Source organism: Lampetra fluviatilis, chromosome 39, assembly GCF_964198595.1.
Source record: "Lampetra fluviatilis chromosome 39, kcLamFluv1.1, whole genome shotgun sequence".
Lineage (NCBI taxonomy): Eukaryota > Metazoa > Chordata > Hyperoartia > Petromyzontiformes > Petromyzontidae > Lampetra > Lampetra fluviatilis.
In genome coordinates this window covers 10,927,212-10,942,616 of record NC_136313.1, presented here as the reverse complement: position 1 = coordinate 10,942,616, position 15,405 = coordinate 10,927,212, and the positions used below count along the sequence as shown (strand labels likewise).

Genomic DNA, 15,405 nt, shown 5'->3' with positions numbered 1-15,405 from the left:
GTCAACATATTACAATTTAGAATTATTGCATCGCAGTCAATGATAACAACAACGGACGACGACTCACCGCGGAGTACCCAAACAACAGAAACGACGCCACCGTTTTGCTCGCCGCTCTCCGCCCTCGTGGCGGATCGTCGCCGCGACGTACTCTCGAGGACAATTCTCGGCGGCCCTCGGGGCGCTTCGTGCACTCAAAACGTCACGTCACGTGGGTCACAAGTTGAGCCGCCGCGAGTGAAAGCGGCCCCCGTGCTGCTGCCGTGAGCGCTTCCCGCCAGAATTCCTCTTGAGTCGCCGATTTTGCGTGAACATTTTTATATTTATTGCTTTCATTCTTCTGCTTTTTAATTAAGTTGCACCTTTTTTTAATCTGTAGTAATTGGTAATGTTCGCCGTTTAAAGCGAGGCGCGCGCACGTTGGGGTGGTTGTGGGGGTTGGGGGTCTTGCGGCGAATGGCTCCGAAGCCTGAACCCAAGCCCAAGTTTCAGGAAGGTGAGCGGTGTGAACCTATAACCCTCTAAAGTATGCGGCCTGTGTTGAACCTATCCCTCTAGGGTATGCGGCCTGTGTTGAACCTATAACCCTCTAGGGTATGCGGCCTGTGTTAAACCTATAACCCTCGAGGGTATGCGGCTTGTGTTGAACATGCGGCCTGTGTTGAACCTATATCTAGGGTATGCGGCCTGTGTTGAACCTATACATTGCAGGGTATGCGGTCTGTGTTGAACCTATACACTGTAGGGTATGTGGCCTGTGTTGAACCTATAGGCTTTAGGGTATGCGGCCTGTGTTGTTCGTTTACCATCCTTGTAGGGAATGCGGCCTTTGTCAATCCTATAGGGACCGGGGTCGTGTGTCTGTGTTAAACGGATAGGCTGAGCGGCGGCGGTGGTGGTGGTGGCTGAGCAGTGGTGGTGGTGGCTGAGCGGTGGTGGTGGTGGTGGCTGAGCGGTGGTGGTGGTGGTGGCTGAGCGGTGGTGGTGGTGGTGGCTGAGCGGTGGTGGTGGTGGTGGCTGAGCGGTGGTGGTGGTGGTGGCTGAGCGGTGGTGGTGGTGGTGGCTGAGCGGTGGTGGTGGTGGTGGCTGAGCGGTGGTGGTGGTGGTGGCTGAGCGGTGGTGGTGGTGGTGGCTGAGCGGTGGTGGTGGTGGTGGCTGAGCGGTGGTGGTGGTGGCTGAGCGGTGGTGGTGGTGGTGGCTGAGCGGTGGTGGTGGTGGCTGAGCGGTGGTGGTGGTGGTGGTGGTGGCTGAGCGGTGGTGGTGGCTGAGCGGTGGTGGTGGCTGAGCGGTGGTGGTGGCGGTGGCTGAGCGGTGGTGGTGGTGGTGGTGGCTGAGCGGTGGTGGTGGTGGTGGTGGCTGAGCGGTGGTGGTGGTGGCTGAGCGGTGGTGGTGGTGGCTGAGCGGTGGTGGTGGTGGTGGCTGAGCGGTGGTGGTGGTGATGGCTGAGCGGTGGTGGTGGTGGCTGAGCGGTGGTGGTGGTGGTGGCTGAGCGGTGGTGGTGGTGGTGGTGGCTGAGCGGTGGTGGTGGTGGTGGCTGAGCGGTGGTGGTGGTGGTGGCTGAGCGGTGGTGGTGGTGGTGGTGGCTGAGCGGTGGTGGTGGTGGTGGTGGCTGAGCGGTGGTGGTGGTGGTGGTGGCTGAGCGGTGGTGGTGGTGGTGGTGGTGGCTGAGCGGTGGTGGTGGTGGTGGTGGTGGCTGAGCGGTGGTGGTGGTGGTGGTGGCTGAGCGGTGGTGGTGGTGGTGGTGGCTGAGCGGTGGTGGTGGTGGTGGTGGCTGAGCGGTGGTGGTGGTGGTGGTGGCTGAGCGGTGGTGGTGGTGGTGGTGGCTGAGCGGTGGTGGTGGTGGTGGTGGCTGAGCGGTGGTGGTGGTGGTGGTGGCTGAGCGGTGGTGGTGGTGGTGGTGGCTGAGCGGTGGTGGTGGTGGTGGTGGCTGAGCGGTGGTGGTGGCTGAGCGGTGGTAAATGATGGTCATCGACGGCTGATTGATTCGCGCTTTGCTTGCGTGTTGTTTTGTTCAGGAGAGAGGGTTCTTTGTTTCCACGGGCCCCTGCTGTATGAAGCCAAGGTTGAAGTGAAGCTAATTTACATCTTATCTGCACCCTACACACGATTACTCTCGCGAAACCAGTTCGGTTTCCCTCGCGGGTCAAGTCAATTAATCGGTGTTTTTTTTCTTTTCTTTCGAAAATAGATTATGGAATCGAGCGTCGGCGATTTGATAATCGATTGGGCCGAAAAGCACACACGTGCGTTTAACGTCACGGCACATCGGCGTGACAACGTTACGTACAATACACACCACAGCATAGTCCTGTATACAGTACAGAGATATAACTTACAGTCATTTGTAAGTCCACTGCTGCATGAAGAAGGCCTCAACCACGCCGTATTGGGTCGTGTTGCTTGTTCGACCATACTTCACGCTGTTCGGTGCGGGATTGGCAAAGGTTGTTGGTAAACCGATCGGTAATCGCGTTCACGAATTAACACGAGCAACTAGTTTAACAAACCCTCGTTCAATGGGACGCGTGCAAGTTTTAGCTCCTCTGCAGCACTCGTGTTTGCGGGCGGGCCACAAGACAGGCGACGTATTTATTGTGCTGCTGTTTTGTTAATTGGCTTGGTTGTTTGCGATTCATAATTAACTTCCTTTGGGTTAGATCACTGCAGGCTTACCCAGAACTGAACTTTTATGAACGGCGGATGATGCTGGATGTAATCTGCCAAAACGTCGTGTAAAATTGTCGCTTGTTTTGCTTGGGATTTTTAACATTCCTCCTCCACTGGTTTGGCTGTTAAACCAAATCAGTGTTAAATTCTGTCCATGATGCGACAATGTGATTTGTTGGCCCTGTCCGGTGGCAGAGGGTCTTGCTGAAAATTAACGTACCCACTCGATGATCTAACCCAAATTAAACTAATTACGAATCATCATGTGATTCGATCGTGAAATCCTATATTAAAATCGGTTGGTTTTTGTTGCAGTGTGTGAAGATCGTGATAAAAGACAAGCAGATCAAATACTTTGTTCACTACAATGGATGGAACAAAAAGTGAGTGGAGCATTTCTGCACACAAAGCTCTCGCACACAAACGTGCTGGTCTTTTACTGAGTGGTTGCTATTTGCAAACTTGTTATTTGTTTTCTGCAAAATGTTTCGTGAAAAATTATTCTTTTTCCAACCTGGCCCATCACAGAAAAACGATGTAATTATTTGAAATTCAGTGTACACACACTTTAGCTGTTTGCCATCATATCTGCTGCTATCGTTTTCATATGGCCTGTAATTAAGTACCTTATGCTGCAGAATAGGTACGAAACAACTTGGCACCTCAAACAATACAAACAAATTGTCGCAATTTTAGTCACATAGTAGCAGTAATATTCTGCTATTTAACCAGCACATTAAAATATTCCATTTAGATACACGTAAAACATTGCTTTTGAAAGGCAAACCTGAGTTATTACATGAAGTAATTTTATGTAAATGCTATATTTTGAGATTTGTTTTAATCATAAGTCTAGACTGCATTGAACAATGACTGAATAACATGGTTTTTAATATGGCTAAGTAAAGGAGGTGAATTCCGCCTTCAAATTCGAATGTACAAGAAATATAAAGTCATTGCTGGAATGAAAATTTACTAGATTAGGCAAATAGAAGCAGTGGAGAAAATTATTGATATTGTGATAAAAATGAAAATAAATTTGCATAAGGCAGCAGAAAAACATTCAAACAAACACATTACGTACGACAATGCAGTCAATAGAAATCAATGCAAACGACCAAATATAAATGTACAACCAAGTAATGAAATGTCATCAAAGAACATTTTTGAAGTTTAATTCTCATCAAGCCCGATGGTGTATGGTGCATGGTGCAGTCTCCAACTCTTCTTGTTATCCACTCCATCTCTGACTTCTTCTTGTGCTATGAACAAGGGCACTTGCCAGAAACGTCGCATATTATACATTTATTTGATGAATGCGTTGAGAGTTTATTTGTTAGCTTTGTTTGTGCAGCACTGCCAACACAACAGCATCACCATGATATAATCTGTTACATAGAAATTTGGACCAGGTGATGTTCCTCAATTTAATTCCTAAAGATGCCCATAGTCGTGCCTTCTGCAAGCTTTGAGTAGAAGCCTGCAAGATCGCTCTTTAATTACGAATCGCGTGATGTTGGCTACAAATTCGTGAAGGAATCGTCGGGGCCATGTGATGTTATGTACGTATGTTGAACTTCTTTCACACGGTACGTAGTCAACCATGATGTTCACGCTAGGCTGCCATGTTTGTTGTTCCCCAGCTGGGACGAGTGGGTCCCTGAGAGCCGCGTGCTGAAGTACGTGGAGGCAAACCTGCAGAAGCAGAAGGAGCTGCAGAAGGGAAACCCGTAAGTGTCCCTCAGGGCGCCCGTTCGCACATGCCATCACGCGCTACGCACGTAACGATTCACCCGCCATGCGATTCGACTTATGTTTTCTGGGACACGATTTAATTAGTAAAATAATTATTTTAAAAGATTTCCAATGAAGTTTGAAAGTGTTTTTGCATTGTATCTGTTGGTCTGTATTTTCATCCGTAATGTGGTGGTAGGGGTGGGAGGAGCATTATAACTTGTATAAAGACTATCCGTTGTGAATGAAACTTGTGTAAAGTTGTGTTGCAATTCGGGACAGATTGCCCAAAACTTGAGGAACAATCCAGAGAGTGAAAAAATATAACTTTTCAGATATGCAAAATGAATTTTGTCTCGACAGCTATCCATCGTCGGCTTGCGTACTGCTAATGAAATACTTCCAGTGACAAACGCATGTTGGAAAGTGTTACATGATCCATGCTTAAGCAAGTATTTTTTCTCCAAATTTTGTTATAATCTCATTTGTATTGTCTTGTTTTCTCCATTAGCCTAAATGTAAAATATATATTGATATACATGTAGTGTAATGTACAGCCCTTGATCAATTCACTGCTGAATGAAGGCCTCCCCACACTGTGTTGCAGGGGATTGTTTGACCTTACTTCACCACACTGGTCAGTACGGGTTGGTGAAGGGGGTGCCCAGGACCGGTTCAGATATCACTCACCACTGATCTTAGCCATGGCCGGGAATTAAACTCACTGGGTTCATAGCGTAATGCGATAACCACTGCACCACCGCTGCACCCCAGGCTAAATGTCACGGCAGATAAATTAGCGTACCGCTTTCAAAAACGATATATTAATTTTCACGTGCCGATTTTATGCAAGTAAGCATAAGACTAAATCTTAATCGGTACAATCTTAAATTCCCGATGCTCACATATTCTTTGGTGACCTTTTAAGATCCCAGATGCATCTTTTGATGAGATCACGCAATAATGCAGTGACATACGATTCGGGTTTATAAAGATAAATGCAACCGCATCTCACGATGCTGTGCATAACACGGACGGCGATGCTTGCCTTCGTTTTAGTGGCGATCATGAACACTTAAGCGCCCCCATCTTTGTGTAATTGGAAAACGCCGCACATTCATAAAAGAGCTTTTGAAAAAAATGTCAATCCAAGATGTTGTATGGACATGGAGTGTTGAGCTATAATGACTCACCCCTTCAACATTTGTTGAATTGTCACGAATTGGGATCACGAGTCAATTAACTTCTCATCCATGTGGTGCATGTAGAATCTAATGTCCGCTGGGTTTCTGTGACCCCCTCGCACACTTGTCCAAGATAATGAATTGTACCTTTCTTAAATGTGCTTCGGACATGGCGATGCCGGCGCTGTTTTTTTTTGTTTGCAACCACCCAGCCGTGTCAAAATTTCAAAACGCCGGCCTTTTGTTAAGGAGTTTGATAAGCCTTAGCCAATCCAGCCACAGTAGGTAATGCTTTTTATCTTGATAATTACGGTGATTTTAACGGCACAGGGCTCTTATGCAGAAGTGCGCTTCAGGGACAGAGGATTTAATGAGTCCTGCGTCTGCTGACGTCCGCTTGCACATAAATTTGGCATGTGCGGTGCGTCGAGCTGAGGATTTGCGCGCCACGAGGCGGAATTCATTTTCCCTCGTTCTTTTGGGGTTTTTTTGGCATCGCATTCGCATTTTTACAACGGACGCGTTATAAAGAAAGTAATGAAATACAAGCGAACGTAATGCCATTTTTATGATTCTTAAATGTAATCTTAACCTCGCAGGCATGGAGAGCAATGTGATTATGTGTATTGAGGTTTATTTCGTTTGCATGCTTATTTATTTTCCCCCACCGTATTTTAGAGTGCGACCTCTCCTAAGCCCCCCGAATATTTAAGATTCGAACAATGCGCATGCTCTAGTGAGTCGAGGCACGCTGTGCGTAATTACTAACATGCTACGACAGGGAAGGATTTGCAGATTGTGATAACCAAGTGCTATTGAGAGTAAGCTTTAATCAAAGGCCCCTTTGGCCTGGGTCGGTTAATTTACAGTGAATGAAATTTTAACGATGAATTAACAGGTTTTGTGTGTGCGTTTTTTTTTGCAGCAAAGGGAAAAAGAACAAACAAAAAGGTATGGTTGACATTCCAGAAATTTGTCTTTGTCATCTTTTTGATATTTAATTTATTAAGCGGTTAGGTGTAGGTTAGAGAACGAAACGTTTGGCCGTCGCTCGCAGTCGGCCTGTGAAAGTGACTCCTCTCATCATCCTCGTCATTGCCATTTGATGTTTCTAAAGACGCACCCCCACCCGCCTCCCTTTGAAGGTGCATCTGCACGTTTGAGCGACTAACAACTGCACGCTGGCACGCCGCACGACTGACAAAAACGTTCCCAGCGGCAGCCTTTCCCAAAGCTGGATCGCCCCAAGTACCCATTGAGTGTGGGGCTGAGTTGCTTTCCTATTGCACTGCCCGTGACTTTCATCGAAGTGACCTGGGAACAACTTGTGCACGAATTCCATTGTATGGATAATAGCACCTTAATGTGAAATATAATAACTGCTTTGTGCCGCTTATTCAAACTTATTCTGTAATGTTGGGTGGCAGGGCGGTGCAATGGTAACGCGTGTGCCTCGCAGAAAAATGGCCATGTGTTCAATTCCCAACTCGACCATTTTCTGTGTGGGTTTCCAATGGGGGTTCGCTAAAAAAAAAAGTACACTCTTAACAGGTCTTTTGGCCAAAACATCCCAATGCTGAAAAATTACCTGCAAATTGTTCAATTGGGATTACACATAGCAACATTGCGCCCCACTGTGAAAAACTGGGTGGGAACGTACGAATAAAGAGTATTGAGACTACTTTCTTGGGAAAACAAGAGTGCTCTTACTATATTATTTAAAAAAAGATTTCTGGCTGGCACGCGGGCGGAGAAGTTCCAAGTGCTTATGCCACCGAGCAGATCTGTGCTATGATGTCACCTGCATCCCACAGCGTTGAGCCGGGTTTGTGCATCATTTTAATATCACGTCGACTCCCCCCCACCCTCCACCCCGGCCGTGGCTCCCCCACAAATGTGTGGGCAGTACAGAGTAATAATAAAAACATTTAATACTATTCGAGAAGAGTAAAAGTACTTTACAGTACAATGGATCAGATTCTGGAAAAGACAATATCAAATATCAACATGCCTGGTTTTTGTAGACTGAAAATGCATTTGACTCGGTGGAAATTGACACTCATCCAAGTACTCGCATACAAAGGCCTAAATAAACAAATATTTATGAATTAAAACAAACATGGAGTAGCTGCAATGACGTCACACATTCAGCCATGGAGATAAGAGCTCGCCAAACTTATTCCAGATGATAGACAATACTTTATGAAAGTTAAGTATACAGGTATGGAGGCCCACGTCCCAATTCAGCGTTCCGCTCATGTCATCCTGGCCGTTTCACTTAAACCGCACAGTGAAGGCAAGGGGCTGTTCCCCCCCCCCCCCCCCAGCAATGCGTTTTATCACTGCAAGGAATCGGCCCTAGCAGATGCGCAGAGTAAAGGGGTTGTTTTGTACGCAGCCTTGAGACGCTTTGTGCACAGATGCTCGGGAGGCAGCGCTGCAGTTAGTGGCACTAATTGGTGGGCTTGAGCAGCGGCAGCAGCCCGTGTTCCTGTGACTTATGGACATGACTCCTCCCTTCACAAGCGAGCGTTCAAATTGACACCGAGCAGTTTCATAATTCGACGTCTGATTTGCAGCTGGAGTGGATTTTTTGCGAACCCCCCCCCCCCACATTGGATGAAATGTTTCCCGGGTTCCAATCAGAATGCATTGTTAGTGCTCCAGTATCTAATTTAAGTCAAATCAGCCCTCAGGTGATTTTGAAACCACAATGCAGTTGTGACATGGCTGTGTCAGTGTCGTTGATTGTGTCACGGTTGACTTCAGCGGGTGACTGTGCGGTGATTGTGTAACGGTTGACTTCAGCGGGTGACTGCGGCTGTGGTTGACTCTGGCGTGCTCTGTGCTGCACGTGTCGCCCATAGGCGACGGCCCTGGCCCCAGTGAGCCACCCAACCCCCCTCCCTCACAGGTTCCTCGCAAGAAGCGCGCGCGGGTGGACCCCACAGTCGAGAGCGTACGTCTCGCACGCCCACGTGGTCGCGTCAGGTTAACTACTCCATGGGTGACTGCTTTGATTGTGTGATGGTGGTTGACTGCCGTGATTGGTTGTTGACCGTAACAGCTATGCCCAATATGCGGATCCACAGTACAGTGAGTACCTCTCACATGGCCACGTGATGCATTACTTCCGCTCTTATTAATGCATACGGCCCTTTGTCAATCCACTGCTGGATGGTCCTCGATAAGTCATGGCGGTTGCTTGATTATACTTCATGCAGTTCATTGCAGGCTCGTGAAGGGTGTATTGGGAGGGAGGTGTCGCAACCGGTTCATAAATCACTCGCCACTGATGTTAGCTGTGGCTGGGAATCAAACTCGGGTTGCTGGATTCATCGCGCAGTGCACTAAACACTGTACCACTATTCCACCCCAGCGTTCATACAACATACTAAAACATATATTTACTACCTTTCTTCACCTGTAACTATCTTGCAAGAGAAACACTGCAATGGCCATTTTTTTTCAGATATTTGAGAGATAGAGGTATATGAAGTATTGCATACATTCTGTACATTTATTGCTGTCTGTAATAGTTTGACATTTCCCAAGAGTGTTCTGGAGGCAGAGGGTGGGGAGTGGGATTCAATGCTGGAGTACTGCGGAGAGCATGATTGCTATTTATTCCAGAAAAAACTATTCACCCCCATGGCAAATCGACAATTCTTTTGAAATTTGGAGGCACGGTTCAACACGATAACTAATTATTTAGCTTTCATCGAGAGCCTAAAAATGTATATTACTCTTTGATTGGATGCATGATTATTCTACCACCCCTAACTAGTTAAGTATTGATTTCCAACCTTTGCAATGGCCATCTTTCGCAGCGCCTCGGGAGAGTATTTAATCCCACATTTAGAGAAAATGCAGCTTTATAGTTTGCACAAACTTGAACACGATGCAAAGAACACTCGGAGGGAATTATTTTGCGATGGGATGGGAACGATCGTAAAAATACATTTCCAACGAGACGCGAAACATGGCGTGACCCATCTGGTTGGATAATTACTTGCAACTTCAAAAACCACTTCATTTCTCCACTCGGGCTCTCTTCTCGCACCGCGTACAAGCGCATCTCAAATGCGACTCGGCAGCCGAACAATCCGCCCAGCTGCTGATTTAAACGAGCTCAATGAATGCTCCTCCACGGCACTCGGCAGCTGCGCTTGCAGCGCTTACTTAGTAAGCCCTCGCGAGCACAATGGGCTCACATGATCGCCGCTGTTCATCATAATTCCCGCTGCCAGTCATATTATCCTGCTAAGTCACTCAACGGATTGACTAAATAGCTTTTCTTCATTTCCACTGGTGACATTTCATGAAACATTTCCTTTTATTTAATTGCCTGTCGCCGCATCGGCCGTCCGCTTGTCCCCAGGCGGACAAGCGGATGGCCGTGTGTCTGTTCGGGGCCTACAGAGTTTCTGATCTTGCGGTTGCTACTCTCTGAGGACGACTTTTCCGCACAGCAGCTGGGGAGACCGAATATCACGACACTGCTCACCACTTCCATGTTGTAGCCACCAGCTCTCGCCAAAAATGTGCCCCAAATGTGGGCGATTTAAATTGATCGCTTCAATTTTGGTCTGTTGATCAGTTGTAAATCTTAGTGGGGGTATTCGCTCGTGTATTTGAACGTCGCTTCATTGAAGCGCCATGTTATCCACAAAGGGCCAAAGATGTTAGAAATGAACAGGTTCAGGCCATTGCATATGTGGCCGTTAGACGCATTGTAGTGTCGCAGGACAGTGAGGGATTGCTACGGAGTGGGGAGACCATTTAGCAATGAATAGGTGTGATGATGGAGACCCTGATGATGCTTTCATTTGAGGAGGTCGTCGACAGCAGGCTCGCAATTAAAACAGATTGCACGCTGACGAGCGTGCCATCAACGTGGCACTTAGGCAGAAACGTCCTCGCTGATTGCAGGCAACTCGTTGCTAATTGCAAATCAATTTTCACTTTCTGACTGATGGTCGACCCCTGATCTGATAGACCTGAGCCTTGTAAATAATGTGAAGGAGCCGGACACCGGGTCAATCTGGAAGTGAAACGCACATCTGCACAAGCTCGTCTTAGCAGCGTGGTGGCGTGTGTGTGTGTCCTGCCGTGTTTGCGTACAACGCCCAACATTCACACAATTGGCTGCATCGTCCGCTTATCGCTTGGGGATGTTGGCTCGTCGTTTACCATTTTTTTTTCTGGCCAACTGCTCGAGCCCTCTGGTCTAACGCTGTTTGAGACGAGGCTCTAAAGAAAGCTGTCTCTGGTGTGGACCAATCAGTTTCAAAGACAATGCATATACTGTCAGAGCATGTTTTTTGTTTGTATTTTCACCACAAGTATCTAGTTAATGCAGACATGATTCCTTGCAAAATATTTCAGTTTGGTGTTTTAACATCTTAATAATAATGCAATTTATAACGCACGCAAATTTGCGGACGTAATGGCCACAACTCGGAGGCGCGGAGCCAAGCTCGGAGTCATTCGAATGCGTGGTTGTAGAGGTGAGTTTTTAAGTGTCTCTTGAAGGAGACGATTGAGGTTATGCTGCGAATGTGCAGAGGGATGGCTTTCCAGACTGTTGGGGCTGCCACCGAGAAGCGGCGCATAGACATGACCATCCTGGATCTTGGTATCAAGAGGAGGTTGTGAGTCGCGCTGCGCAGGCATCTACCGTGTGCTGAGCTGCAATTCTTCAATAATGAAGAAAGGTACGGCGGGCAGGCAGATGTGAAGGCATGGTGGCAGAGGCAGGCGATCTTGTATATGACCTGCTGGCAATGGGTAGCCAGTTGAGGGCACGGAGACCGGCAAATGAGTTGAGACGGGGATGAGTGCGGCCAATGATGACTCGTGCCAGGTTGTTTTGTATTCTTTGAAGTTTTTTTAGGTTGCCAGTGGAGGTCCGGACTAGGACGGAGTTGCAATAGTCGAGGCGATACCCAACTATGCAAAATGCCAATGTGTTGGAAATTTCAGTGGATATGAGAGGACGTAGGTGTCTGAGAGCTATCAAGTGAAAGTTACATGAACTGATGATATGATTGGTTTGATGGTCAAAGGATAAAGTTGAATCTGGGTTGACACCGAGGTAGCTGAAGTGATCAGTGAACCTGATGCTATGACCAAAGATGTGTATGTGTGTTGTTAGTGCTGATGAGTTAAAACGTTGCTTGGTACCTAACATGATGGCCACTGACTTTTTCGGATTAAAAGCTAGGTTGTGTGCAGTGAACCACTGTTGCAAGGCGGTGGTACATTCCGAGAGCCTCTCGAATCCAGATGCATTGCTAGAATCGATGGCGGCGAATAGAATAGTGTCATCCGCGTATGAGTGGTGCTTAACACCGAAGCTTGCGATGAGCCGGCCGATCGGGGAAGTATAGGCTGTGAAGAGCAGGGGACCTCGGATGGAGCCCTGGGGAACCCCATATAGTGCTTTTGTGTCAGGCAATGTGGACGTGCCCACCCTGACTGAAGATTGCTGGTCCGAAAGGTACGACAGTATCCACTTGAGTGCTGAGTCACATATTCCGAAGTCGGATTTCAGGAGGGAAGTAAGGAGCGAGTGGTTAACGGTGTCAAAGGCTGACGAAATGTTCAGACTTACAAGTGCAACAATGGAGCCGGAATCAATAATCGTTCAAATGTCATTGAGCACTCTAGTGAGTGCTGTTTTTGTGAAGTAGTTTTGACGGTAAGCTGACCTGTTTTGTTGCCAGAAAAAAAGGGAAAACCTATTCTTATACAGTATTTTGACACTGGCAAAGGAAGTCCCATGATGCAGCTGCTCACCCCGAGCTCTCATTGTCCTGAGTGCATTGTCTTTGTGCTGGTGCCTGATCGGCTCATTCTGGATTGTGGCGTGGAGGGTAGTTTCGGAGTTAACAAGCGCTGCAGGGAGCTATTTACTCCCTTGAAGGGGGATTGCAGCTACATCGTGACCCAAGCCGGTCATTGATTTGCACCACTGATGTTGTTATCCGAGAGCTTTCTGCACACCATTGAACAGAGCTCCATCTTTTTTTAATATATTCTCGTTTGATAGGAAATTTGCATGCCAAAACAAAAACGAACCACTCCCAGCCAAAACTGCAAAGGCGCACGAGCGAGCAACGGGAGCGCTGCTCGTTGCCTGATAACTGTGTGGTCGCTGTTTAACCACTCAGGGTTTAGTGGATGCAACCGGAGATCTACCTAATTCCTTCTCTGAGTTGGTCACTCACTCTCTCTCTGTATCTTGCTCATCACTCAATTACTCTTTGCTCACTCACTAATTCAATCCCTCATTCACACCATTTTCTCATTCACTGTCTCACTCAGTTTCTCGCTCCCCTCACGCCATATCCTTAGCTCACTCGCTCACTAATCAAGTCGGTCCCCTTCCCGACTGACTCGTCCACTGACTCCCGCTCGCTCGCTTCTGTGACTTGTTAACTCACTCACTGTCTCCATCATTTTTTCTTTCCCTCACTCGTCCAATCCTTGACCATCTTTTTCACTCCTTACATTTTAACCTTCCATACTCGCTTGCTCACTCATTTTTAGCTATTCTCTGGCTCTCTTGAGTGTTTCGACAGCGAACCCAATGAAGCTTAAGCGCACACAGCGGCTGTGGTCATTTTTCTCTTGTACAAGTCCAGATTGAAAACCTGTGATGCCTACGCCCATGCTCTTACCCTGAAATGATCTGCACATGTTGCTTTAAACAATGTGTTATCCTTTTTTTGTTTTAAATGTTTGCTTGTATGCGATTACTGTGCCTAAACTAGAACGTGGAGAGCTGTCATTCCACCCACTTGGTTGCTCTGGTAGTGTGAGTCACTGCCCTTTTTAAAGTACTCCGTGTACTTTTTAGAAAACAAGACTTGTTTACTCCACAACGTTGGTCCAATGCAAACGCCATGCCTTGCCTCAATGTGGACCCGTGGAAATTAGGGCAGGCCTGGGTATTGCATGGTTAGAGTGCTTGACTGTTAATCGCAAGGTTCATCGTCATTGTCATCAACCATTGACAATCCACTGCTGGATAAAGACCCCCATCAAGCTGCCATCTCTCAAGATGTTTTGGTGTAATAATTAATCCACCTGTGCACGAGATGATTTCATGCCTCCATCTCTTCAGGTGGACATCCCCTCAGACACGTTTTGCTCTCTGGCTGCCACTCCATCACCTCTGCTAAGTTAAGGGTTCAAATTCAGGGCTCAACTTGGCTCCTCGCCCAATTCATAAACATGCGCTTAGATTATTTATATTATTTTCCTCCTATAAATTTCCATATGATAAGCCACTTTGTTGATCTATTATTTGTGGCCAGGTCACTTCTGAAAAATAAGCGAATAGCTCAGTGGGCTTTACCTGGTAAGATAATTTTTTAAGTGATTTGTTTACCTTTACTATACTTTGCACTCCTATCGTGTTTTTGTATTGTTGTCACGTTCTGACCTGCCCCTACTGGACGTCTGTAAAAAAGAGCTTTATAGCTCATCGGATTCCTCCAGTAAAAATAAATGGATTCTGATATCGGTAGAATGAATAGCACTTTGTAAGAAGTTGGCCATTCTTGTACCATTAAGGGACCACCCCCTACCATTGGAATATCGAATTTTCACAACTTCCTCAAGGCCACCAACAGAGATGAGTGCAGCAGATTGCTCATTTGACCAGGGAGATATGCCTTGGCTTGATCAATCGCAGTAACCTGAAGATTTCAACTTGTAAAGGAAAACTCAATCCTTCAGATGGAAGGAGGCTGTTGTTGGTTTCAATCCCGAGTCAAACACGTCACTTTTATTTCCACGGCTTGAAATTAATCTACTGCTGGAAAAAACGCGTGATACTGGTAAAAAAAACTACGTAACAGAAGATTAATGAGGGCGAGAATTATTTTTTACTTTTATCTTGTAGCTATGCACCTACAATGTGTGTTGCGAGCAGTCAGCCTTCTCGTGACCTCATCGCAGTGACGTGTCACAAAGTACATGGCAGCAAAATCGTTACGGCGGCACTCCTGAACGTCCCTTTAAAACCTAATTCTAGATTTGAAGCTTTCGTGACTGCAAGGATTCATACTCTTAGATTTTTTCGGTAAAGTCACGTAGGTAAAAATGTTTTTAAAAATAATAATAGAAATCCAATTATAAATCACGACGTTTCGGAGGCAACACAAGTCTCCGTCATCAGGTGAGACCGTCACAGCTAGATTTACTGTATCAAGTGAGGCAAAATTCCAAGAGACAAGCCCTTAAATACAAGTTAAGGGGGGAGGGGGTTATCTGCATGTGGCAGCCAATGAATGGAACGTGTTGGGGGGGGGTGGGCAGGTCTTAAAGAGAACAATAGTTGCACATGTTGTTTTACCCGGTGTTGGTTGACAATCCAAATACAAAAAGGAGAGTACTGTTAGGGCCTGTCAGATAAGATGGTCAAAAAATGTGTAATTAAATCTTTTTTGCATGGTTGATAACATCTTTCCAATGATTACTAAGTTTGTACCCATCATCACGGTTGAAGTTTTGTCTGTGTTTATATATCTGGATGGCTTCGTATACAAACCTTTGATGGTAGCCACAAGGTTTGCAGAGCACCTTGGTCTCAGAAAAGACAATCTCATGAGAGCCCACAGCATTATAGCAATGATCTTTAAAACCTTATTTTACGAAGATTTAAGCTTGTGTGGGACAAACTCGGGTCATCTGTGTTCAAGGTGTATTTACACGACCACAGCAGTTTTGTGTGTATACTCTTAGTTCTTTAGGTAAAGTCACGTAGGTAAAAAATGAAATTAAAATGAATAAAAATAAAACAATAAAA

The 15,405-nt window shown here is 46.5% G+C and overlaps 2 protein-coding genes across 3 annotated transcripts in view; one reads left to right on the top strand and one right to left on the bottom strand.

Annotated features, from left to right (window-relative positions):
* Nucleotides 1-136, bottom strand: part of AMACR (alpha-methylacyl-CoA racemase) — a 49,516-nt gene extending 49,380 nt beyond the window's left edge. The window contains exon 1 of the mRNA XM_078874715.1: nucleotides 68-136. The gene's annotated coding sequence lies outside the window, so the exon portion shown is untranslated. The remainder of the gene's footprint in view (nucleotides 1-67) is intronic.
* A 66-nt stretch (nucleotides 137-202) lies between these two features.
* Nucleotides 203-15,405, top strand: part of MORF4L1 (mortality factor 4 like 1) — a 40,777-nt gene continuing 25,574 nt past the window's right edge. Inside the window, exons 1-7 of one of the 2 annotated variants that reach the window (XM_078874717.1) lie at nucleotides 203-496; nucleotides 2,016-2,062; nucleotides 2,983-3,050; nucleotides 4,311-4,397; nucleotides 5,009-5,038; nucleotides 6,511-6,536; nucleotides 8,453-8,544. In XM_078874717.1, the coding sequence (XP_078730843.1) occupies nucleotides 457-496; nucleotides 2,016-2,062; nucleotides 2,983-3,050; nucleotides 4,311-4,397; nucleotides 5,009-5,038; nucleotides 6,511-6,536; nucleotides 8,453-8,544 (390 nt within the window). In that variant the 5' untranslated portion in view covers nucleotides 203-456. Of the gene's footprint in view, nucleotides 497-2,015; nucleotides 2,069-2,982; nucleotides 3,051-4,310; nucleotides 4,398-5,008; nucleotides 5,039-6,510; nucleotides 6,537-8,452; nucleotides 8,545-15,405 lie in introns of both variants that reach the window. The other variant, XM_078874716.1, reaches the window with a different exon arrangement.